Genomic DNA, 25,792 nt, shown 5'->3' with positions numbered 1-25,792 from the left:
ACCTTCAAAACATTCTGATGAATGGTCAGATCACAGAATCCATGGGATAGCCTCATAAATATGTGCATAGACTTGAATTTCCGGGAGGAACATCTTCTTAACTAGGTCCTGTGAATGAATACCTTTCTTGTGTCTCTCTTCAGTTCCCATTTCTTCCCTACACTTGGATCATTTTATGTGCTGCATCACCACCTTTTTACCTCCTGTGCCATTCTCTTCCTAACATAAGTTCTTCCGTTTTTCTCACTCTGGTTATTAAAACATCACCGTAATACAACACTAGTGTAAGGATGATTTGCAATCAAACACTTTTACAAACTGACCGTGGGGTCCTGGAGTGTGTGTGGATTGTGTATTACAGCTCTATTGCCTCCCTTACAAGTGCAGATGCAGTGGCATCTTAATTAAACATCCCCAGCCATTGACAGAGCACTAGTGCCCCTCAAAGCTGTAATTAGCACCTACTCCCACCCAGCAGCAATTGAGAGAACAGGGCCACAAGTACCTGGGAAGTTGACAAATAGCACAAATGAACACAAAATGGACATGATGTTGGAGCATTTGCAGAAAGCATGCCTCTTAGTCCTGTGATGGGATAGCACTCAAGAGAAGAAACAGCTTCATCATATGTCATTCAATGGGCACTTCATTAATAAAGCCTTTTGCATGAGAGGCAGAGTTAAGTAGAGGTGAGAGGAGGGAGAAGGATTTGATGCCACGCCCCTCACATATTTTATTGCATTGAATTCTCACAGCAACTCTTTGAAGTAGATGATATTATTGCTATTAATATTTGCCAAATTAGGGAACTAAGGCAGAGAAAGATGAGGTAGTTTACCTAATGGATATCCAATGATAGAGTTGGAATCTAAATTTCTTCATCAGACTCAATCCAAGACTTTTCCCATCTCACCAAGAATCCCAGCAAGGAATAACAAGGGAAAGGACCACACCCTGCAACTGCCGCTTGGTTAACTGTTCAGGTTGTGCAAGTAACTTAATCTCTCCTGGACTCAGTCTGTCCATTATATGAAAATGATTATTTCTGCAAGCTGATTGTCAGGGTTTTGAGAGAAACACATGAAAGAATGAATGGTGAAAATGCTTAATACCCATAAATAACTACAAAGATATGAGGAACTGTGATGATTAGAACGTGCCTCTCTTAAACTCAGTTTGACACTATAGTAAACCACAGACCAAGAAAAATTTTATCTCTCTGTAGTGATACGCCTCAACTAGATACTTCCGCATGACCTATTATTATCATATCAATGATAATTACCCTATTTTCTATTATTCAACTAAAAGTATTAAACTGCATCTATCACAGTAAACCATGTAACCAAGTAAACCATGTGTCAGAAGCCAGCCTCTTGCCTAGTTTCCACAACACAAGGACTTTTTAGAATTTAATTCATGTTGCTAGTTAACCCATTACTTTGCTTTTATCTACAGCGGTGATCACAACAGAAATATTATTGTTTGGTGTTAGGAACCCACTTTCAGGCTGCGTGTGTCTCACTTCCTCTCATCTTTGATAAAGAGCTAGTGCCTTGTAAGCCTGGTTTCTTTTGTATGTTCCCTGTTTCTATAGGTGTAGCTCACTGTACCAGGCAACTAAACTCAAAACTAGCTATCATGGTGGGCACACCCTCTTTCTTTCCTGCCATCTCGGCTGCCAGTTCTATGAATCTTATCTCACCTGGACACTCCAGGAGCTTCCCCACCTGGTCCCTCTGCCTCCAGCCTTGGCTCCTTCCCAGAACACTTTCTCCAAATCCCAGCCAAAGTGATCTTTTAAAACATAAATCCACTTATGTCACTCTGCTGCTTAGTACCGTTTAGTGGCTTTCAGTTGTAGTTGGAATTAAAGGCAAACATCGTATGCTCACCTGCAAGATCTAGCTACACCTCCAACCTCATTGCTATCACCACCCTCCAGCCACACCATTGCTCGTTTCTGCCTCAGGATATTTGTAGTTATTATTTTTAATTCCTGGATTTCTCATTGCACTACACAAGACAGACTCCTTCCAGATTTTCAGGTCTCAATTTTAAATATCAGTTCCTTGGTAAGGCCATTCTTAATCCCTGATATGAACTGCTGTCATCAACCATTGTACTCTCTCATCATGACCTGTTTTTGCATGGCACTCATCACATTCTGTAAATGTGTGGAGGTATCTTTGGGTATGTAATACTTAATGTATCTTCCTTATTAGAATGTAAGCTCCACCATAGTCAGAACCACATCCATTTGGTTCACCACTATATATCCAACACCCAGCAGAGTGCCTGGCAAATAATAAGTACTCAATAAATATTTGTCATATTCATAGAATGGTATAAAATTAGCAATTCCAAAGGGAGTTCATCCAAAAGCCCCATGACTTCTCCACCCTCCACCCTCCCATCTGAGACTCGCTGGTCAGCCTAACAGGAACGTCCCTCTTCATTTGTTCCAGGAGCGGCTAGTGCTTTCTGTGCTTCCCCGGTTTGTTGTCCTGGAAATGATCAACGACATGACCAATGTGGAAGATGAGCACCTGCAGCACCAGTTCCATCGGATCTACATCCATCGCTATGAGAACGTCAGGTGAGAAACACAACACCCCTGCCCCGGCTCTCCACGTGATCCATGTGTGTTTGGGTGCTCTCATTGCACTTCCGTGACTTCTGTCTGCTTGAATGTCAGCACCTTTCCTCATTTGGTTGATTAATTCATTATCTAGTGATTATTCATCAGAGAGTGCTACATTTCCAAATTAAGGCTGGAGAAGAATGTCACAGAATAAAATTATATTTGCTGGTTGACTTACTGCCTAGCTCTCCTACAGTAGGCATGTCTGTCTTTACATTTTGAGTGGGAAAGGCAAACACCTTTTAGACTATGATAAGAAAAATAATCCCAGAATGTAATCTGGGGGTTTCAGGTGTGATCACATACATCTCCTCCTTATATTCTCATAAGTGTGTTTAAAACAATACAAAAAGGATGACAGTTTATCTTCCTTTGCAAACATATTTTTGGCCAACCATCCATCTATCCATCCACCCATCCATCCATCCATCCATGTATCTTCCCACTCACTCCCCCATGCATGCATCAGTGCCCTGTATGTGCCCAGCACAACACTGGACAACATGGCATGTACTGAAAATCAAAGGATGAACTCAATGGTGAGGCAGACCAGCTTTAAAATCCCAATTCTGCCTATTCCTTGTTTGTGATCTTGGGAAATTTATTTACCTGAATCTCAAAATTCTTCCCTGTAAAATGAGCATCTTCTTAGCCACTTTGCAGAGTTTTATGTGGATCATGTAAGTGAAGATTAATATAAAATATAAAACAGGCAGAGTTCAGCAAGTAGTAGAGCATTCAGTATACTGTAGTTCATTTCAGACATGTTTCCTAGTTGCAGTCAAAAGAATCCAACCATGACTGATTTAAAAGAAATGTATTGGCCGGGCGTGGTCGCTCACGCCTGTAATCCCAGCACTTTGGGAGGCCAAGGTGGGCGGATCACGAGGTCAAGAGATTGAGACCATCCTGGCCGACATGGTGAAACCCCATCTCTACTAAAAATACAAAAATTAGCTGAGTGTGGTGTTGCATGCCTGTAGTCCCAGCTACTCGGGAGGCTGAAGCAGGAGAATTGCTTGAACCCAGGAGGCGGAGGTTGCAGTGAACTGAGATCGCACCACTGAACTCCAGCCTGGCAACAGAGCAAGACTCTATCTCAAATAATAATAATAAATGTATTGAAAGGTTATGTCATGGATTACAGAATAGGTAGGAAAGAATGGAGAAGTACATGAGGGAAATGGGCCAGAATGAAGCAAGGCCACACAGTGAAAGGCATAGGCAAAATCAAGCCAGAGCACTAGGCCAGTTAGGAGGCCACTGCCACTGTCTCTGACCAGTCCATTGCTTGTGCAATCAACCCTGTCCCCTGACACGGCATGCCACCACTGCAATTCCTCCTGCAGCCCCAGAAACTGATATTGCTGTCTTTGCTCTGCCCTGACTTCCTGCTCCTGCTGCTTCTTTGCATCTCAAGTTAAAGCCTGGAGCAGATGGGTCTGATTGGCTGAGCCCAGTCATTTTCCTTAAGTGCCTGGAAAGCAAGTCTCTGGCATTTTCAGTTTATACAGTGGAACTGTATTTCCCACCCACCAAATAGCATAAGGTAAAAATTTCCCAAACATAGAGTCAGAGTTCTTACATTAAGCAACTTCAAAAATGTCAAACCTATTCTCATAGTTCCTTTCTTCCTAATGTCAGCAGGACAGAGGACAATTTTGCACTTAGCATCTGTAGGTGTTCTATTCCTGGCATGCAGGAACACATGTTTTAAAATTCAGTAGAGATCATGATTCTAACACAACCCTTCAGCGGGCATAGCAGGATAGGTCATTCCCAGGGTCTTGTCCAAGAATTGAGCTACACTGATTTAGATGCTTGAGTTTGCAAAACAGCCCTTTATCAAACAGCAATTCCAGTAAGAGATGGGCCCCGGATCTAGGAATTGGTCCCACACATAACAAGAACTCTTCAATACTAGTTCTAAGACAATAGGCACCTATTAATCATAATAGAATATGGGGTTTGATTATTAAGCAGGCAACGAATGCCAAGAGATCATAAAAGGAGGAAAACCTGGGGCAAGGAGGTGGAGGGCGGGGACAGGGAGATAGGTAGAGACACCTTCCTGGAAGAGATGATGATTCTTCTTGGCTTTATTTGAGACGAAGTCAGCCAAGTGAAAAACACAAATACACGAATTCTGAGCAAAGGGGTCAGCAGAAGTGAAGGCAGAGCCACGGTCCATGCAGAGAATCATAGGTGGTGTTCCATATTCCTTCCCTTGTGGCAAAATGGCTTGACCATAAATGCAGATCCCAAGAAGGCAGAAATTGCGTGAATATTTGGGGAAAAAATAAATATTTAATTACATACTCATCTACAAATATATACAAATCATATAAATTTATAAATAAAATATGTGGCATATGATGAAAGTACCTGTCACCATGGAGAAAGAAGGAGCGAAAAATACCTTTAAAAAGAAAAATAAGGAAAATTCAACAAGCCAGCGCGTCCACACCAACATGCTCAGGTGCCTTAAGTGCAATAAACAACATGTTCGGCGGCTCGCTTTCTGCAGGAATCCTTTTTCAGTGCTCCAGTTACTCCTGAGTAGCTAGTTTCTTCTGCCCCCACCCTCCAACCCTGCCCATTTATTTTAAGTCATTGAACTGAGTTCTTGTGCTGGAGACCCTTTTCCAGAAGTTCACGCCGCAGTACATTAAAATTTCGTTTTCCGCTCTCCGTGTCTCCGCGTTTTCAGAGCCGTTACTAGGGGGAGGAGAATTGATGCAGAAACCAGCCGCCGGCCCTGTTGCTCCCGGGCTATTCTCAGAGCAGCGTGGCGAGATGCCCGCGGCTCCGGGGTTTCGGGAAGATGAACTCAGCTCGGGGCGGCGGGGCGTCTCCTGCCCACTGCGAGGCTGCGGGGTGCTAAAATAAGACCGGAGCCTTGAAAGCAAAGGAGGACGATCCCTAGCCCAAGTCGGAGAACAAAGCCAACTGGCTGCTCCACCCCCTTCCCCAACCCCCAAAGCAACCCCGCTGCGGTGTTGGGAGCATTTTTGAAATCATTTCCAAACCCGTCACCCTCTTCATGGTAAACTGCCTGGTGCATTATTTCTTCTCCCTTGCCTTTTTTTTTTTTTTAATTTTGAAGACTCTTTCCTTAAAAAGTGCTGTACACTTCTAAGTCTTGACTTACATTTCATACCACTGTTTACCTTCATCAGGAAAGGGCATGGTTAAAGGCGCCATGCTTGGGGGCATTCGTGTACCCACTTGGGCTGGGGTAGCCACACCCTTGGTGAGACTTCGACTGCATCACTTCATCCCTGTGGGCCTCCGTTTCCCAACCCAAAAGCTGGGCTCTTTGAACGCTCAAGTTGATTTCAGCTATCAACCTCTGAGACTTCTCCAGGTTCACCTGAGGATCCACCTGGCCACCAGCTTTTTACTGGAAGTCATTCAGGCTCTCCATCCCACCTACCCAATTCTATTTATCTTTCCTGTTTTTCCCCCAGATACTTGAGACACTTCTTGTATTCGTTAGGGTAATGCTATCTGCTCTTTCAAATACCCTTTCAATTTCATTGATTTTTTAACAATCAAATTTATTCACACAAGTGTCCACTGCTGATATTACCGGTTCGGTTCGTGGGTGATTCAGGAACAAAGACTCCTTTGTTTTGTAACTACCATCCCTTGGGCCTCAAAGTTCCCGGCATTTTGTTATTGGAAGGGGAAGCACAGAGTACTCACACACACTTTTTTTTTACCACCTTAACCAGAAAATGACATATGTCATTTCTGCTCAGATTCCATTAGGGAGAATCAATTCCAGGTGCCCACCTAGAAACAAAGTTGGCTGGGAACAGTGCCTCTGGCTCAATGACTTTTCCTAGTGACAGGTGGATTGACTATGCAAACAGAGGCATGGATTTGGTGGACAGTCATCCTTCTCTGTCAAGGTTCTTTTCCTATTTCCTATTGGCCCTGCCAACTCCATTTCATGTACATTTGCACATTTGCTGACACATATTTTGTGGGTCTGTCTGGGAGACACGTTTGTCTTTATCTCTCCCTATGCCATGGTAGATATTTTAGTGACCCATTGTCAAGGATCAGAAAAATCCTCATTTTTAGACTCTTGCTCAGTCTGTTCATTTTCTTGACTGGCTGTTAATTTCCAGCCAGCCCTGTCAACATGTGTGATCACTACATCTGTCCTGTAGACTAGAGTTTCACGAACAAGCAAAATGCAATTGAATGGACCTAGAGAACTTGATGACTTTCTAGATCCATCCGCATGGCAGTTAAGCACTTCCAGATTCATAAAAACTTCCCAAAGAAGTTATATACCCTTCATTTATTGAGAATTATGCAATGATTTACAAGTTTATCTTCTTATGGTAGTCCTACAGAGTAGCTTTAATGACCTTTGCTGTATAATCAAGAAAAATGGAAGCTCAGAGAGGTTAAGTAACTTTCCCAAGAACACACAGTTATGATATTGGAACACCGAACACATCTGAAACTTAGTTAGTGAGAGGAGTCTACACAGGGACCACATTCCTAATGATTCTATTGAACTCTGCAAAAGCTTCCTTGGGGATTCTATTTGAAGAGTGACTATTAGGTAACATGACTTATTTTTAGCCAAATAAACAACTTATATAACCAAATTAGAGTTGAAAATTACTATGGCCCCCTTGGTATATTCATCCTGGAAAGCTGCAAATTATGCCAAGAATCAAAAGACTTGATGATCTGAGCCCAGCACCTGGGGGTGGCAGAAAGAGCAATGGAAGCAGAACCAGGGCCCTGGTTTCTGCCTCTGGTCTTTTATTCAATGAATCCTTATTGTACAACTATGACTTAAACCAGTGCTTCTGAGTCTTAAATGTGCACACAAACCATCTACATCTCAGTTAAAGCAGATCGTGCTACAGTGGGTCTGGAGAGGTGGCTTGAGAGTCTACATTTCTAACAATTTCATGAGATGCCACTGGGGGCCATGACCATGCTCTGAGGAAGGAGGACTTAATTCTGAATGTTTCTGTTGATTGGACTAAGGAAATATGTAATACGGCCAACTGTGTGCTGGGCAGGTGGGATGCAGAGGTGACTTCATTCTTGTTCTTCAGCTAATAGATGGAGCACACTTAGCCACATATGATTGTGCTATTGAGAGTTAAGTGTTATGACAGAGAGGGGCACCAACAGGGTGAGAAGCTTGAGTTGGGGATAACTGGATATGCTTGGGGAAGTCTCCAGAAGGGTATAGACTCTTAACATGATTTTAACACCTGAGTGGGGCTTTGAAGGACGAGTCAGATTTTAACAGGTAGCAAAAGGGGGAAAAAGCTATACCAGGGAGCAGGTATAGCATGTACAAAGATACAGGTGCATAATGTATGATGGGATCAAAAGACCTGGAGAAGTTTGATGATATTGGAACACTGAAGACATCTGAAACTTTTATGACCTTAGCTCTCCGGGAATCCATTTGTTCTTTCAATAGGCTGTGAGCTTTATAAAGGCTAGGATGATGCTATCATCTGCTCACTACTTTATCTCCACTGCCTGGTGTATAGTAGTCATTTAATTAATAAGCTGTTGAATGAATAAATAAATCGGTAAACATCCTTGCCATAGACAGATGGATACTGGTAGCTTTGGGCTTATGGATTCATAAAGGGAATGTGTTAAACCAAGTGATCTAAGAGCCTGTCCACTTCCCACCTGTCATAGCAATGACTTTTCTTGCTTCAAAAGTAGCACAGTTGAGCAATAAAGAGTATGGATGCCAGAGCCAGGCTTCCTGGTTCAAATTCTAGCTCTTCATGATTATAGGCAAGATACTTAGGCCTCAGTTCCATAAAATGGAGAAGAACATGATAGGTTCTCCCTCATAAGTTACATGGAATAAATGAGTGAATACATGTAGGGCTCTCAGAGCATTACCAAATCCACAGTGAATACTGTGTAAGTGTTGCTGCTGCCTGGCAGTTCGGGCTTCATCAACAGTTAGGAATGCTTTTAGCTATAAGTAATACATAATCGAATGAATAGCCATATTATTTTCTACCTGTTACCTCTCTCTTCTCTTTCTCTCTCAAATATAACATGCAATTATAGTATAATTTTGTAAAATGATGATAACAAAAGCTAACACATTTAAGGAACATTTACTATGCTGGCAATTGCCAGGTGATGTGCTAAACACTATCCACTAATGAGGCAAGTATGACAGTTATCTCCAGTTTACAGAGCTAGGGCTTACAGAAGTTCAGGAAGTTGCCCAAGGTCATAGAATTCCTAAGTGGTGAGCTAAGATTTGAACTCAAATTCTGTGCATATGATCATATGCTCTGCCACCACAGAACTGTAGAAGACAATGGCAGTATAGTCACTCTGTCAAAGGTAGCTTTGTAAACTGAAAATCTATTGGCATCATGTCCATGCTTAAATCCCATTCACTAGCTTTCCATCACTTTCAGGACAAAGTCTACATTCTTCATCCTGGCTTACCAGCCCCTTCTCCATCATTGTCCCACCTATATTTCTGACCTCATCTCTCTCTTCTATCTTCCTTGCTCAGTCATATCTTCTGACTGGCTGCCCTTGAATTACTGCAGAACCTTGATATGTATATTCTTCCACCAGACCCTAGAATGTACGTTCTCTCTGCTCAGAGCTTCCATCCTCCCAATCACTTCACTCATCACATTCTTCAAGAACCAGCTGAGACTTTGCTCTACTGGGAGACTCCTGATCCCTCTGTGGCTGGTCACTCCCCAGTACGTCCTTCAATCACAGTGATCATCACCCTGCACTGTTTCCATTTTTCTTTTTGTCTTTCCAGCTCCATTCCTCAGACTCAGCATCTTGAGGAAAGGCACTAGGTCTTATATATCATTTAATCTAACTTTCTAGCCCAGTGCCTAGCTGAACACATAGTAAATATGTAAATATTTGCTGAAAGAATGAGCCATTCAATAATTAACTAAAGCAATAGATCTAAGGATTCCTAATGATTTCATGAATGGACTTTGCAGAAGGTAAAAATCCCTTTAAGTGAGGTGCAAAATTTTGAATGTTCATACATTTTTGGGAGAGATAATCCATAGTCTATGTCAAATTCTTAAAAGGGTTTGTAAAGGAGATGAATTTTAAGAACTATTGAATACATGTGGTTACTGATGTAAGTCAACACATTCCACAATGTCTTCTAGCCCAATGACCTATTTCATTAAAACTAAATTACACTTATAGGCTGATTGTAAGACTTGTCATTATTTTAGGCAACACTAAGAAAAGATGTAAAAAGCTCGACACACAGCTAAAGTGATCAATTGTAAGACACATCTCACTTTCAGAGAGGATGAAAAATGAGAAATGATCAAATATGGTATCCTGTTTGGTGTCCTATCTTTCCTTTCAGAGGTCCCTGAGATGACATGGTAAGATAATTGGAGCAATGTCCCTCAGTGCAATTCAACCAAATGGACAATCCCAGCTATGCCATGTGCCACTAGTGAGATGCTGGGCAAGTCTCCTTGCCTCTCTGAGCCTGTTTCCTCATGGGCTGAATGGAGAGAACTATGCTTACCCCACAGAGTAACTGGATGGCTTAACTAAGAGAGTAACCTGGCTTTTAGAAGGCTTTTGGAAGCTGCCCTGTCCCTTATACCAGGCCATATACATAGAACAAGACCTCACCTAACGGAAATCTTTAGTAACGTGAGAGTTTTGGGAAATTAATTATTCTGCCTGGGGTCTCCCAGATTTGCCACCTATTGTCATAATTTTTGAGAAATGCCTATTTACCTGCCATATTGGGTACTGTACCTGTCATTGGGTTCAAGATGATGAGGTTTTGGGTTCTGCCCCTGCCCCTTGTGACTATTTTACTCTGTGTTCATTGCATGTGCATTGCTGTTCGTTGTGAAAATATAGAGACAATTCATAAAGCTTCATCTTGCTTTTCACAAGAAATTGACATCTTCATGGTGACAAATTCTCTCTTGGATTGTTTGCATTGCCCACTCTACACAGCCCTGCACAGCAAAAAAGGGCTTCCTGTTGTTCCCTTGTCCTTCCTGAGCTCCTGGGTGGACTCTGCTGAGATATTTATTAAATACTGAGACGTTCCTCCTGACTCTCATGGCAGCGAGAGCTAAAATCTCAGACCACAAAGACAGTTTATCTACTGGGATGGTGTTGATGCGTATCCCAAGATGGACTAAAATATTAATATACTTTCTCCCCCCACCCCCACCCTCTTCCCTGTGTTTAGTATTCTTTTTGCAGATGTTAAAGGATTTACCAACCTCTCCACGACCTTGTCTGCTCAGGAGCTGGTCAGGATGCTCAACGAGCTCTTTGCCAGATTTGATCGACTGGCCCATGTGAGTTGAATTTAATTCCCTCCTCGTCTTTTGCAGGAGTGAGGGACTGCATATGGAATAAGGAAAGAGAAGGATTCAGCCTTCTTCCCCAATGTCATTACCATTCTGCATCCTGTCCCTAGGCATGGACCCTGACCCTCTCACATTCTGGGGACTGATGTTAGCTATTTACGGGTCTCAGGCAGGAGGTTTGTCAGATTACTTTTCTCAATTGAGAAACAGCTGGTTGAGGGACAATCAAACCCAAGTCCTTTTTATCTGCTTTCCACGCCCCTATCATTGCTTCCCCTTGCACGTGGCCAGGTGCCATCCAGCTGCAGCTTCAGTGCTCATGCATGCAGTAATGATGGCCTGCAGTTTCCCAGCCAACCCTGGCCATCTGGGATGAATTAGCGTGTTCTCAAAAACCAGTAATCTGCTGGGCCATCCCACCACCATTTTGATCAACCTAACTTAAGAGCTTTGTTTTTAGCCAACAAGACAGTACCTTCATTTTCCAGCTGACTTGATCAGAGCTAAGCTAGAAAACAGATTAAAGGAGATGGACATTTGCTATCAAAACACAGATTCATAGTCCTAAAGCCGCTTGAGTTACGAAGTAGTATCATTATCACACTGTACTTTAGAGTGGGCTTTGGGTTCAAATAGACATCTTAATTTCCTGCTTTGTAAAGTGTGTATGTTAGTGCCAACTTCACAGAGCTGTAATGAGAATTAAATAAGACCATATCAGTGGGAGTTCATTTTCAGAGCATCAAAATGTCCTCTTTTAAGTCTGCCTCACTCTATGGGAAATACATTCATACTTGCATTTAAGCACCTACTAGGTATTGTACATGCTGCTCTGTGTTAGGAACATGAGAATAATGAAAACACACCTCCTCCCTTCCTCGAATTAAGTCTAGTTCAGTATTCATAAATAGGTAAGGAATGTAAAATGTGCCACGTGTTATGAGGAAGGTAAGTCTGGGGGCCATGGAAACACAGAGGCAACATATGACCTTTAGATGACAGAAGATTTATTGAAGAAAGTAACTCTTAAGCTGAGTCTTAAAAATGATATAAATAATACAATAGAATACTGTTCAGCAATAAAAATAGGATTATCCACTCTTATGTGCAACATCAATGAATCTCAAGTGCAGTATGCCAAGTGAAAGAAACCAGATACAAAAGGCTAGGTATTTTATGACTCCATTTACAAGACATCCTATAAAAGGTACAATTACAGAGGCAGAAAACAGATAAGTAGCTTCAAGGAGGGCTGGGAATGGAGTAAGCATATGGATAGCAATGGAGCATGGGGTGGGGTGATTTGGGGGATTACATAGCTGATTTATATTTTTATTATGGTGGTTGTTTTATTATTATAGTTTTGTAGAGAGAGGGCATGGAGCCCCAGTCAGACAGACATGGGTTTGAATTTGTCAAGAAGGTGATTTTATTATACATAATTTATACACTAATTACCAAGGCAAAGAAATCAGAGCAGGATATTTTGTGCAGAGGAGAAAACAAGCATAAAGATGTTACTCTGTATTTGTGAAGAAACCAGAAGAGATTGCTGGACGATAAAGTACAAGGTAGGAAGTGGTGGAGATGAGGCTAGAAAGACAGGCAGGGACTTGTCAAGCAACCTTAGTATAAATTTCAGCTACTGAACAGCTACTAGCTAGGAGACTGACAGGGGCAGAGGAGGAAGTGGAAACTGAGGGATCCTCCTAATAGAAGGGTTGGTTTTAGCTGAAGTGCTAGAGACTGGGGAAAAACATGTATACCATTTCCTTTTATTGTTGCATCGGTGGTGGTTGGTATCAGTTACACATAGCTATTCCATTTCCTATTATGGTTCTGATATTTTTTATCAAAGATGCCAAGATGAACAAAAACGGCCATCCAAAGGCCATTGGCAGATGTGATTAAGGTGGGTTTCTGGTGTCACAGTAAACCCTGCTGACCCAGAGAAAGAGAAAGGATACTTTTTCAGGTACTGTGCAAGACTGAAAAGACAAAACCAGTCCTTCCCCTCAGGAAGCTCAGAGTCTGGCAAGGGAAAATCACATGTGAATGCATAGCAGCCTCCATGGAGAGGGCAATAAGACCAGGCTTCCAGGGTGCTGTGTGTCTGACGAGGAGAGGCCGTCCCAGGGAACTTCAACCTTATCTACAGTTTCATTTTTACTAGGACAATATATTCACGTACTACTTAGGTGATTACAATTAGATAAAATACTATAAAGTTTTTTGGGATTTCTAACTTTTTAAAAAAGTACACTGATAGCACTAATGTTTTTGCTTAGAGAGTCTTTTCTTTTTCATTTGTATTGAGTTTTTCTGCTTATTAAAGTTATACATGTTCATTACATAAAATTGAAACATCAAAGATGTACACAATGCAAAGTATACATCCCTGTGATTCTACCCTGTGAACAATATAACCATCTTTGATAATTTGGTGCATTCATCTCCTAATTTTTGTCTATTGTCTGTATGTGCAGTTTCATAAACTCTTGGGAATTTTCCAAGATTTTGATAATGTCAAAGTCATCAAGACAGGAAGAGAGGATTGCAATAAGGCCAACTCAATGAAATTTTCAAGAAGATCCTCACCCTACTTCATTTTTCTTTTTGAATATTTTTTTCCAAAGCAGTCTGGCTTCCTTTATGTGAACTTTTCAAGGTAGTTTCTGGTACAAATAAGTTATTCAGATATTACTGTCAAGTCATCTGACAGCTCATAGTATTTGATCAGAAAAATGTGTCTGCAAATTGACAGACCTTGACAGATAAGAATCCAGGCCTTTAATATATTATATATATTACATACATTTTATTTTTATATATAAAATAATTTTATATAATATATATGCATACATACAACCATGTATTTGGGACCCAAAGAGTTTCAAGGAGGCTACCAGCTCCACCTTTTGTTGGAAGAATAACAAACCCTGGACATGAGCATCATCACATCATTATCCAATGTCTGCCTCAGAAGAGTAATAAACTATTTTACACAATCTCCTTCTAAAGCACACTTTTGTCAGGAGACCTACCATTCTGGACTTTGCCATAATTCCTGCAGTTTTGCTGAGAGAGAGCATGGAGCCCCACAATCAGACAAACATGGGTTTGAATTCTCCTTCTGCCTATTACTTGCCGTGTGGCCTTTCCCTCAAGCCTGCTGTTCCCATCCGTAAAATGGCACGTGACTTAGAAAGTGGTCCTGAAGACTGAGATAAGTGTAATGCATTTACCACACTGCCTGGCACATTGTACATGCTCAATGACTATTAGCTCCTGTCCCCACTTACATTTTTTCCAAAGTGCTTTCACCTCTATTTTCAGGGAAAGATCACAGATTCAGAGTTGGTGAGGGTGACATCCAGCCCAGGTTGTTACTATTAGCTAGCTCCTCTGTAGCACAGGAAGCTTCCCCTCTCTCCACTGAGATTTCTGTATCCGTAAAACAGATGTGACTTTACCTGCTCTGCCATGTTCAGAGTTTTATTGTGAAGCTCAACGAAAAAAGATAAGGAGCAGCATGTTGAACGTTGAGAAGGCTACTTCCAGGTGTCAGTTGTCATTGTCATTGTTAAGTGATGGCCAAGCTTACTCTGTTGTGTATTAAGGACAAGATAGATTATTTTGGCACTTGTCACATATGAGGAATTGAAACCCACATACAGTGGCTTCAGTGTCTTATCCAATGTCAAACAGCTGGTAAATTTCCCTGGAATGCAGATGTCAGATTCTTAGACCAAAGTAATTTTTGTTATGCCCCTTTCCCTCATCCCTCCCTGTAGCAAACAGGCAACAGGCCAGTCCATGCTTCTGGTTTTGATGGCACCAGGCTTTCTTTCGCATGAGTCTCTCATACCAACCCGATGCCCCAAAAGACCATTTGCAGATGAAGTCACCAATCCTTGCCTTCCAGTCTCAGTGTTCGGATCTGCAAAATCAGAGTAAGATATTGGAACACTGGTTCTCAAATTCTCCTTCATACACAAAAATTGGAAATTTTAAACTTGTGGGCGTGAGATTTTAAAAATGATAAAAGCAATGTAGTGAGTTTTCATAATGTTAAATTTATTTAGGTAAAAAGAAAACCTTGCCTTTATTCTGAAGATATGTCTTTCCACTAGTTCTGGTGTTAAAAATATATTTGCTTTTATAAGTGATGGGGATAGTAGATAGTATTTGGATTGCTATTTTTGGTGTTTGTTGGTGGATTGTTCATACTTTCTTGACAAAAAAAAATGTACCCTACAACATCTCTAAACCCTCTGATTTCTTTTTCCATAACTGTCCCACTGACTCCAAAAATCTGGGCACTGCTAGCACCAATGAACAAGAAACTTTCTAAGTTCCATTCTGATCCTGACACCCTCAAGGTCTTAGAAGAAACAACTGAAGGCCTTAAGCTTCTTTTATTTAATGAATCAGACCTAATTGTCAGCTGTCTTGCAAAATTAGCTGCATTGAAGCAGCCAATAGACAGGAGCCCAGATCCCCTAAAAATAATACTGGGATGGCTGTACATGCTGTCAGAGTTCTGAAGATTGCATCTGGGCCCATTTGGGAAGGTTGACAAGGCTCCAGAAATCTGACAGGGAAATACCAGAGACAGTTCTGATTCTCTTTTCCCTGTCTAATATTTGTTTTTCTTGGGATAGTATATTTACTTATCCATTACCCAAACATAATGTCCAACTCCTGGTGAGATTGGGAAACCAACACAGTGCTTTACAGCTTGCTACTACAAGGGCATCAACACTACTGTTGGTCTCTCATTGGGTCCTTTTTATCAATAACTCCCCTTCTCTGGCTCTGGGGCCCTCCTTTTCCCACACAGCCATAGAACCATAAGCCTCTAGGACTTCAGATCTAGAAGGCATCTCAGAGGTCATTCAGTCCCAACAATCTGCCCAAGGAAACTAAGAGGAAACCTCACTTGTCCATGATGAAAACAGATATGTGAAGGAGCTAGGCCTGGAGTCCAAGTCTTCATCATAGAAAGAGGCAATATTAATTGAGTGCCCCATCTGCCAGGCCCTGTACTGAACTTTCACTTGCTTCATCTCACTTAACCCTCACAGTGGCACAAGGGGACAGGCCCTATGATTATCCCCATTTTATTGATGAGGCACCTGAAGGCCAGAGGTTAGGTAATTTACCCAAAGACTCACAGAAAAGACAGAGGCGGTATCTGAGATTTGATCTTGTGCAGTATGACTCCTAAACCAGTGCTCTTGGCTCCTCATGCTATACTACCTTAAGTTCTCTTTCTTCTAGAACCTGTAACATCTAGCTGCTTCCTATCCAATATAAAAGCATGCATTATTTTCTTAATGCTTGTTGTTCTTTGAAATTTTGTAAGAGTTGTGTCTTTAAGACTGGGAATCTACCAAACTAACAACTACTTCTCACCGGTGAAATGGAGATAAAAAACAACCCACCTTAGAGGGTTGTTGTGAGGATTAACTCTGTTTTATTTATAGTGCATAATAGGAGCTATTATTAGTCATCTTTGTGTTAGGGACAATGTTTGCCTTATTATAGGTGCCCAATTGATTTTTAATTTTTTCAATGAACAAACATATAAATTAATAAATGAATAAAAGGATATATAAGAAGACTTAGTTCATCTTCATAAAGTGCCAATGTCCTTGCTGGAAAGGAACTTTACAGAGTTGAAGTAATAGGAATTCCTAAGTGATGTACATTTTTAAGTGCTTACTATTAAGCTAAAGACTGATGAAAGCTGTTAAATCACAGCTGTTTCTGAGAAGAGAGACATTGCTTGGGGCTGAATTTGTAGGAGATACTATGAGCACTCTGTCAGGTCTGACCGAGTGACAGGTATGCAGACCATAGAGCTAGTATACAGCAAAGCTTGGATATAACCATGTAGCTTTTGAGCTCAAAAACCCAATTTTTTTATGATTTCACTCCACCTCTGGGTCCTTCAAACCCCCATTTAGGTTACACCTCAAATATTTTAGAAAGACAGTTAGAAGTATATTTCAAAGGTAGGTTCTCCTTACCCCAAGTTGCAGACCACCTAACCCTGCTCGCCTCTTTCTCAAGCCTTTCTGAAGAACTGAGCCTTCTGCTGACATAGACCCTTCCCTCTTATCCTGTTCCTTCCAGGAGCATCACTGCCTTCGTATTAAAATCCTGGGGGACTGCTACTACTGCGTGTCTGGACTTCCTGAGCCCCGCCAGGACCATGCCCACTGCTGTGTTGAAATGGGTCTCAGCATGATCAAAACCATCAGGTAATTTGTGATCCCCATCATGTTACCTGGGTCTTCAATGTGCATGATCACAGGCCACTTCATCTACCCTTTGTGGTAAATCATATGTATGGTGAAAGGCAGAACCTTTTGACTTATTTCACAAAAACCATGTGCCCCTTACTTCTCCCATATAAACCAATGAACCTGTTAGCGTCATTGTTTTCTAAGTTTACCTCACTTTTAATTATTTGTGCTACAAGTTTGTATTACAAATGCCCTTGTTGAGATGCAGCAAGGAACAAGATGAGCATAGTCCTTACCTTCAGGGATGTTACAGTGCAGAGAGATGAATGAAAGAATGAATGAATGAATAGAAAATTTCAATGCAGAACAATAAGCTTTGTGATAAATCAAATCCAAGTGCTTGGGGAAAATAGAGGAGGAAGTTAATTCAATGTGGGATGTTGGAGAAGGCTTTCCGGAATAGAAATGTCTAAGCTGTTGACTGAAAGGTGGGTGGACATTGACAGGATCTTGGAGGTGGAGAGGAGAGTTTTCAAGAGAGGATGGACATGTACAGAAACCAGGATGTGCTGCAATGGCTACTGTGAAGCCTGGAGTAGAAAGAGTAGCGACAGATGGACTGTAGGCTGGCAGCAGCCAGAGCCCATATGACCTTCTCAGTCATGTTAAGGGGTTGCACTTTATCCTATGGCCAATAGGAAATTACTAGAAGGCTGCCACTAGGGTTGGCTTCATGGATGTGTGGCAAGTGCTTTTGGTTTTATTCAGCATATCTGACAAACAGATGATGGATCAAGGGGGAAGGAATTATTGGTGTTGAAGACTCTGGAACTAGGTTGTGTGTGGCTTTCAGACAGAATCTTAGTATTGTCAGCACTCCCCTTGAGGTCCAAACTGGTTGCAGAGCCTCTAAGTGTCACGTCCTCACAAAGCCACAGCAAAAGCAGTAACAAGAGGATGCATAGGCAGAAATACATACACATACACACACACACACACACACACACACATACACACACATATACATATGGCAGTGCTTGGGTGACTAACATCCTCAAAAACTCAGACTTAATTGATCTAGGGAAGACCATGGGCTGTTTGTAAGCTTCTCCCATGAGACAAAGGTACAGCCAGCCTTGAAAACCACTGCCTTTAGAGAGATTTTAAAGGTGGAATCAGAGCATATCATGGAAAAATCAGTATAATAGAGGGTTTCTCAAAATGTAGCTTCACAGATATGAACTTTTCACATGAAGTTTTCCCACCTGCAGTAAAAGATATTTCCACAGACAACCCAGTTTTCACAAAGGAAACAAACTAGCAAACATCATATTCTCCCAGAAGCTACTATGAGGAAAAACCACGTTTTGTTGAAAGAAGGCAGTGGGCAATAGGGGTACAGCTTCTAAATGAAAGCTATGTAGCAAAGATGGTCACTCAACAGTCTTCAAGTGGAGTGCTGTCTGTAAACTGCAGGGCCTTTGTTGTCTTCTGCAAACAGTTGAGTAGGATGTGCAGTTGCTGTAGCACATTGTCTTGCAAAAAGGAGCAGCAGGAACTCACAAGACCAGGCACAGGGAGGTGGACTGTCAGCAGGAACACAGAGGCCATAGTTCTGGGTGTCTTAAGGTCAAAATTTGGGATTCTTTCCTTGTCTGGGTAGCATCATATTTTTATTCTTTCAGAAGAGAAGGAATCTGAGGAGCAGGAGACAAAAGCACTCTAAAAACCTTCTTTCTCCCTTTACACCATCTCTAATAGAATTTTAAGCATTATCTGGCCAAGCTTTCCTGCCCTACATTAGGCCACCGCCCCAGACTACATTAGGCTGGGCTGGCCAGCTTGGTGATCAAAGTGGATCTAGAGTAATTCTGCATGCATCCAAGCCTCTTTGAAGACTGCTGGATTACCATTCCAGCAAAGGGCAAAGAGACTAGGAATTTCCAAAATCCTTTTAGTACCTTTCCATCAGCAGAAGGCATGTGTCCATAGTGACAGCAGCCTACCTCTGGAAAGGCACATGTAGAGCTTTATCATATCTCAAGAAAAATATCCAATTGTCACAGTCTTCTTATGTCATTGGTCCTATGGAAAGAAAAAATTTTGAGTAGCAATTTCAGAGGCCTTATGCCTCATTTAAGGAATTTATCTGAAAGTCCCCCATAAAGCCAAAAAAATGGAATCAGGAGATGCACAAGTGGGATGAGAATTTATGGTACTTTTCTGTGAAGTGTATGATGGAAACCAAACCCTTTACTATCCCTAATACCAAGTAGGTAGGTAGATAAAGAGACCCAAGATGTCCTCTCTACTATCTCCCTGTCTTCTGTAAAGATGCAGAAGTACTCCACTTTAGAAACTATGGAGAGAGGAATCTATGGGTTCCAACACAGAGTTCCCTTTTGTTCAGGTTTTGGTTAATGGAAAAGGCTGCAGATGTTTTTTAACTGCTAATTTGGGCACTTGAGAGTTTTTCCCTGAAAACTAGGATGAATTGTAATAATACTTTAACTGGTGTAAAGGGGGACAATGGGACCGCGATATGGTTTGGATTTGTGTTCCCACCCAAATCTCATGTCAAATTGTAATCCTCAGTGTTGGAGGAGGGGCCTGATGGGAGGTAATTGGATCATGGGGGTGGATTTCCCCATTGCTGTTGTCATGATAGTGAGTGAGTTCTCATGAGATCTGGTTGTTTATAAGTGTGTAGCACCTCCTTCTTTGCTCTCTTCCTCCTTCTCTGTTATGTAAGATGTGCCTGCTTCCCCTTTACCTTCTGCCATGATTCTAAGTTTCCTGTGGCCTCTGAAGCCATGCTTCCTGTACAGCCCGTGGAACTACTTGTTAATTAAACCTCTTTCTTTATAAATTACCCAGTCTCAGGTAGTTCTTTATAGCAATGCAAGAACAGACTAATACAGACTGACATCCAGAAGATCAGAGATCTCTACAACTAATTAGGTGTGTGAGCCTTATTCTGTCAATCAGTAAACCCATCAACAAATGTTTATTGAGCTCCACTATGTGTCAGGAACTGGGCTAAGCCCTAGAAATACAGTGATAAACATGTCACCTGGAGGTCTTTGTGCATGGGTGTCCTTTAGGGGAACAATTAAATTATTGCCTACAAAATGAAAAAATCAGGTCAGACAACTTTGAAGTCTCCACCAGTTCTGAAAATCTGTGATTTATAGCCACATAAACATCAGAGTTTAAGCAGCAAAACTTTCCACAGACTTTCCATAAGGGTTTGTATCTTAGCCTTAAGTAAAAGATATGTTACAGAGATAACATTGGAAAATAAATGAACATCTATAATCAAATACTTTAAGATACTTAGAGCATTATTATTTCTCTTTCTGGAGAGGACCTTATTCTTCCTGATCGTTTTATTGAATTTAAGATCTCCTTTCTGGAGTTTTGAAATTGAACAGTGAGAAATGATTCAAAGTCTTTTTCAAACTGTATGAATCAAAATCTATTAATATCCAAACAACTCCTTGATTCTAATCTAAGTAACATGAGGTCCAGTATTAATTATTCTAGTTAGCAAGAAAGCATGCTAAAAAGGAATTAATAGGAGCCCTGGAATTAGGCAAACCTTGGTTGCAATTGGCTCAGACTTCTATAGTTTCCAGTCTTACTGTCAAATATTTCACTCTGAGGAATAGCTGGTGAACAATATTTGTACCTTAATGTGTTTAGAAGAAAACGCCAGTTACATAGCTTTATCAAAAAGTTAGTAATCTTAACCAATTACTGCTTACACAAGATGGAATTTTTTATTCAGCTGCAAAGTTGCTTGTTCCAATTTGAAAACTTGATAGAAGCCATAAAGACTGGAAATGTTCATAATATTATATTGCATATATCATAACGTTAGGTTAATAAACCATTTATTTACTGGTGTCCCCAGATTTCATGTTCACCCTCTTTATTTGCTGTCAGAAATGGATCCCTGTTTGAAGTTTTGTCTTTCCTTTTCAGCAGCTCTCCTTGTCCCTATTTCTGGCATTTTCTCAAAGTTAGGATACCATCAATCCCCAGAGTGCAGAAAGACAACAAGGGGCCAGTTCTCTGTTGGTAACATGGCATTTGGATTTTTAGTCACTGTACCTAACAACTCCAATAGTTTCCTTGTTTAGATGAGATCTATAATTTTTGTGCAAATGGCAAACCAACACTCAAAATCACCCTAGTCTCTTACTCACTGATCAATCCGAACATGTGATAGAAATCCTCTACAACCATAGACATGGATAGGATAGGGTGCCAATATCAGGAAAGTCCAGGGTTGTCTACTGCTAGTTAGCGCACTGGCAGGTTTCAAAGTGGGTGAGGAGTAGTAAAGCCAGTTAATGAAACAGGACTCTCCTGTGATTATTCTCTAACAGAAACATCAATTTGAGCAAGTATTCATATGTGAAAACAGCTTCAAAAGAGCTAAGGAAATCAGGTGAGATGTCATAATACTTAGCTGTAGCACAATAAGAAAAGGCACATTAAACAGAGTAGGCAGGACAAATTTATATTATATTACCCATATCATCCTTCCCCGATCCTAAGCAGCACAGTGAAGAAAAATATACCATCCATTTGGGGAAAAGGGAAGTGAGCACAGGACTTTGCCTTGGACCCCAAAACTGAGCCTGCCACAGTAAAACCCAGCACTAGGCAGACCCTCATGGTCCCATATACCAGGCTGGTACCCACAGACTAAGCCTCTACCCATGCCCCGATGGCAGGTAGGACCACACAGTTCAAGGCTACAGGCTTGCTTGGCCGATCTGATCTCAGGCACACACCACTATTAGGTTGACATTAGTGGAACTGGGCTGTGGACATCCCTTAGCAATGGGAAAGCCTCAGTGGTCCCAGGCTTCTGGCCCACCCAGAAGTAATACCCATGTAGTAGGTACCATGTTTCTATCAATGTCACTCTGGCTGCAGCTGCCCCAGGCTTCTGGCATGCCCCAGTACCACACCTGCCATAGTGCTTTCCCAGGAAAATCCAGTCTGTGAAGACTATAATAAGGACTTACTTATTCAACTGAGCAGGGATTAAGGCACAATGATGAAGGTCAAAAATCATCAGGGAAACATGACATCACTAAGAGACAAAATAAGGTGCCAGTGACTAAATCTAAAGAAATGAAGATGTGTGAACTGCCTGCCAAATATTTCAAAATAACTATTTTAAGGAATCCCAGCAAACATGAAGAAAATGCAAAAAAAATTAATAAAATGAGGAAAATAATAAGTGACCAGAACAAGAAACTTAATGGAATGATTGAAAATAATGTTTAAAAAGAAATCTGGAGCCAAAAAATATAATAACCAAAATGAAAACTGCAATAGAGAACATCAACAGCAGAATTTCTCAGGAAGAAGAAATTGTGAACACCAACACAGGTTATTTGAAAATATACAGTCAAAGAAGAAAAAAGAATAAAGAAGTATAAAGAAAGCTTACAGGATTTATAGGACAACATCAAAAGAGCAAATATTCTAGATATACAATCATGTCGTCTGCAAACAGCGACAATTTGACTTCCTCTTTTCCTAATTGAATACCTTTTATTTCCTTCTCCTGCCTAATTGCCCTGGGCAGAACTTCCAACACTATGTTGAATAGGAGTGGTAAGAGAGGGCATCCCTGTCTTGTGCCAGTTTTCAAAGGGAATGCTTCCAGTTTTTGCCCATTCAGTATGATATTGGCTGTGGGTTTGTCATAGATAGCTCTTATTATTTTGAGATATGTCCCATCAATACCTAATTTATTGAGAGTTTTTAGCATGAAGGGTTGTTGAATTCTGTCAAAGGCCTTTTCTGCATCTATTGAGATAATCATGTGGGTTTTGTCTTTGGTTCTGTTTATATGCTGGATTACGTTTATTGATTTGCATATATTGAACCAGCCTTGCATACCAGGGATGAAGCCCACTTGATCATGGTGGATAAGCTTTTTGATGTGCTGCTGGATTCGGTTTTCCAGTATTTTATTGAGGATTTTTGCATCAATGTTCATCAAGGATATTGCTCTAAAATTCTCTTTTTTGGTTGTGTCTCTGCCCGGCTTTGGTATCAGGATGATGCTGGCCTCATAAAATGAGTTAGGGAGGATTCCCTCTTTGAGCAACTTCAGCAAAGTCTCAGGATACAAAATCAATGTACAAAAATCATGAGCATTCTTATACACCAATAACAGACAAACAGAGAGTGAAATCATGAGTGAACTCCCATTCACAATTGCTTCAAAGAGAATAAAATACTTAGGAATCCAACTTACAAGGGACGTGAAGGACCTCTTCAAGGAGAACTATAAACCACTGTTCAATGAAATAAAAGAGGATACAAAGAAATGGAAGAACATTCCATGCTTATTGGTAGGAAGAATCAATATCATGAAAATGGCCATCCTTCCCAAGGTAATTTATAAATTCAATGCCATCCCCATCAAGCTACCAATGACTTTCTTCACAGAATTGGAAAAAACTACTTTAAAGTTCATATGGAACCAAAAAAGAGCCCACATCGCCAAGTCAATCCTAAGCCAAAAGAACAAAGCTGGAGGCATCACACTACCTGACTTCAAACTATACTACAAGGCTACAGTAACCAAAACAGCATGGTACTGGTACCAAAACAGAGATATAGATCAATGGAACAGAACAGAGCCCTCAGAAATAATGCCACATACCTACAACTATCTGATCTTTGACAAACCTGACAAAAACAAGAAATGGGGAAAGGATTCCCTATTTAATAAATGGTGCTGGGAAAACTGGCTAGCCATATGTAGAAAGCTGAAACTGGATCCCTTCCTTACACCTTATACAAAAATTAATTCAAGATGGATTAAAGACTTAAACGTTAGACCTAAAACCATAAAAACCCTAGAAGAAAACCTAGGCAATACCATTCAGGACATAGGCATGGGCAAGGACTTCATGTCTAAAACACCAAAAGCAATGGCCACAAAAGCCAAAATTGACAAATGGGATCTAATTAAACTAAAGAGCTTCTGCACAGCAAAAGAAACTACCATCAGAGTGAACAGGCAACCTACAAAATGGGAGAAAATTTTCGCAACCTACTCATCTGACAAAAGGCTAATATCCAGAATCTACAATGAACTCCAACAAATTTACAAGAAAAAAACAAACAACCCCATCAACAAGTGGGCAAAGGATATGAACAGACAATTCTCAAAAGAAGACATTTACGCAGCCAACAGACACATGAAAAAATGCTCATCATCACCGGCCATCAGAGAAATGCAAATCAAAACCACAATGAGATACCATCTCACACCAGTTAGAATGGCGATCATTAAAAAGTCAGGAAACAACAGGTGCTGGAGAGGATGTGGAGAAATAGGAACACTTTGACACTGTTGGTGGATCTGTAAACTAGTTCAACCATTGTGGAAGTCAGTGTGGCGATTCCTCAGGGATCTAGAACTAGAAATACCATTTGACCCAGCCATCCTATTACTGGGTATATACCCAAAGGACTATAAATCATGCTGCTATAAAGACACATGCACACATATGTTTATTGCGGCACTATTCACAATAGCAAAGATGGGAATTGAACAATGAGAACACATGGACACAGGAAGGGGAACATCACACTCTGGGGACTGTTGTGGGGTGGGGGAAGGGGGGAGGGATAGCATTAGGAGATATACCTAATGCTAAATGGTGAGTTAATGGGTGCAGCACACCAGCATGGCACATGTATACATATGTAACTAACCTGCACATTGTGCACATGTACCCTAAAACTTAAAGTATAATAATAATAAAAAATAAAAATTAAAATTAAAAAAAAGAAATAAAATTTTCCCTTGAATACAGCTTAAGAAATATGGCCACTTAAAACTCTACCTTGAAAATAAATATAGATTTTATCTTATCTAGGGGTAGACTGGGAAGTTTTCATTTGGTACATTAAATCTATAAGGCCATAAACAGGTAATATAAAAAGCTTTCATAATTCAATTTATATATAACATGAGAAGGAACTTCCAGGTGTTACTATGAATCTTCTATGTATAGTTACAGTCAATATACTTTATATAAGAGATAATTTTAATACCAATATAATCTAGATAACATTTTACTTTGTTACATTATCATTGTTTTCTTGGGAAATAAATTTTTTCCTCTGAGGCTCTGGAAAACAAAAAACAAAACAAAAAAAAAAACAAAAGAGCAAATATTCAAGTCATGGGGGTTTTAGAAGGAGAAAAATAAGATAAAGGGGTAGAAAGCTTATTTAAACAAACAGTAGCAGGAAACATTCCAAACTTGGAAAAAGGTGTAAATATCCAGGTACATGAAGGTCAAAGATCTCCAATCAGATTCAACCCAAATAAGAATAGCCAAAGAATCATAATAATCAAACTGTTAAAATCAAAAACAAAAAGAAGATCCTGAAAGCAACAACAACAAAAAGAAGCAAATACCATATATAGGAGTCCCAATATGGTTAACATCAGAATCCTAGTAGAAATC

At 40.6% G+C, this 25,792-nt stretch overlaps 1 protein-coding gene across 2 annotated transcripts in view; it reads left to right on the top strand.

Annotated features, from left to right (window-relative positions):
• ADCY8 (adenylate cyclase 8) overlaps window positions 1-25,792 on the top strand; it is a 263,423-nt gene that overhangs the window by 89,754 nt on the left and 147,877 nt on the right. For both annotated transcript variants that reach the window (XM_024251209.3, XM_054518826.2), the window contains exons 3-5: window positions 2,469-2,599; window positions 10,893-11,004; window positions 17,158-17,285. In XM_024251209.3, coding sequence (XP_024106977.3) covers window positions 2,469-2,599; window positions 10,893-11,004; window positions 17,158-17,285 — 371 coding nt within the window. The remainder of the gene's footprint in view (window positions 1-2,468; window positions 2,600-10,892; window positions 11,005-17,157; window positions 17,286-25,792) is intronic.

The sequence above is a fragment of the Pongo abelii genome, chromosome 7, assembly GCF_028885655.2.
Source record: "Pongo abelii isolate AG06213 chromosome 7, NHGRI_mPonAbe1-v2.0_pri, whole genome shotgun sequence".
Lineage (NCBI taxonomy): Eukaryota > Metazoa > Chordata > Mammalia > Primates > Hominidae > Pongo > Pongo abelii.
This window is presented reverse-complemented; position numbering and strand designations above follow the sequence as displayed.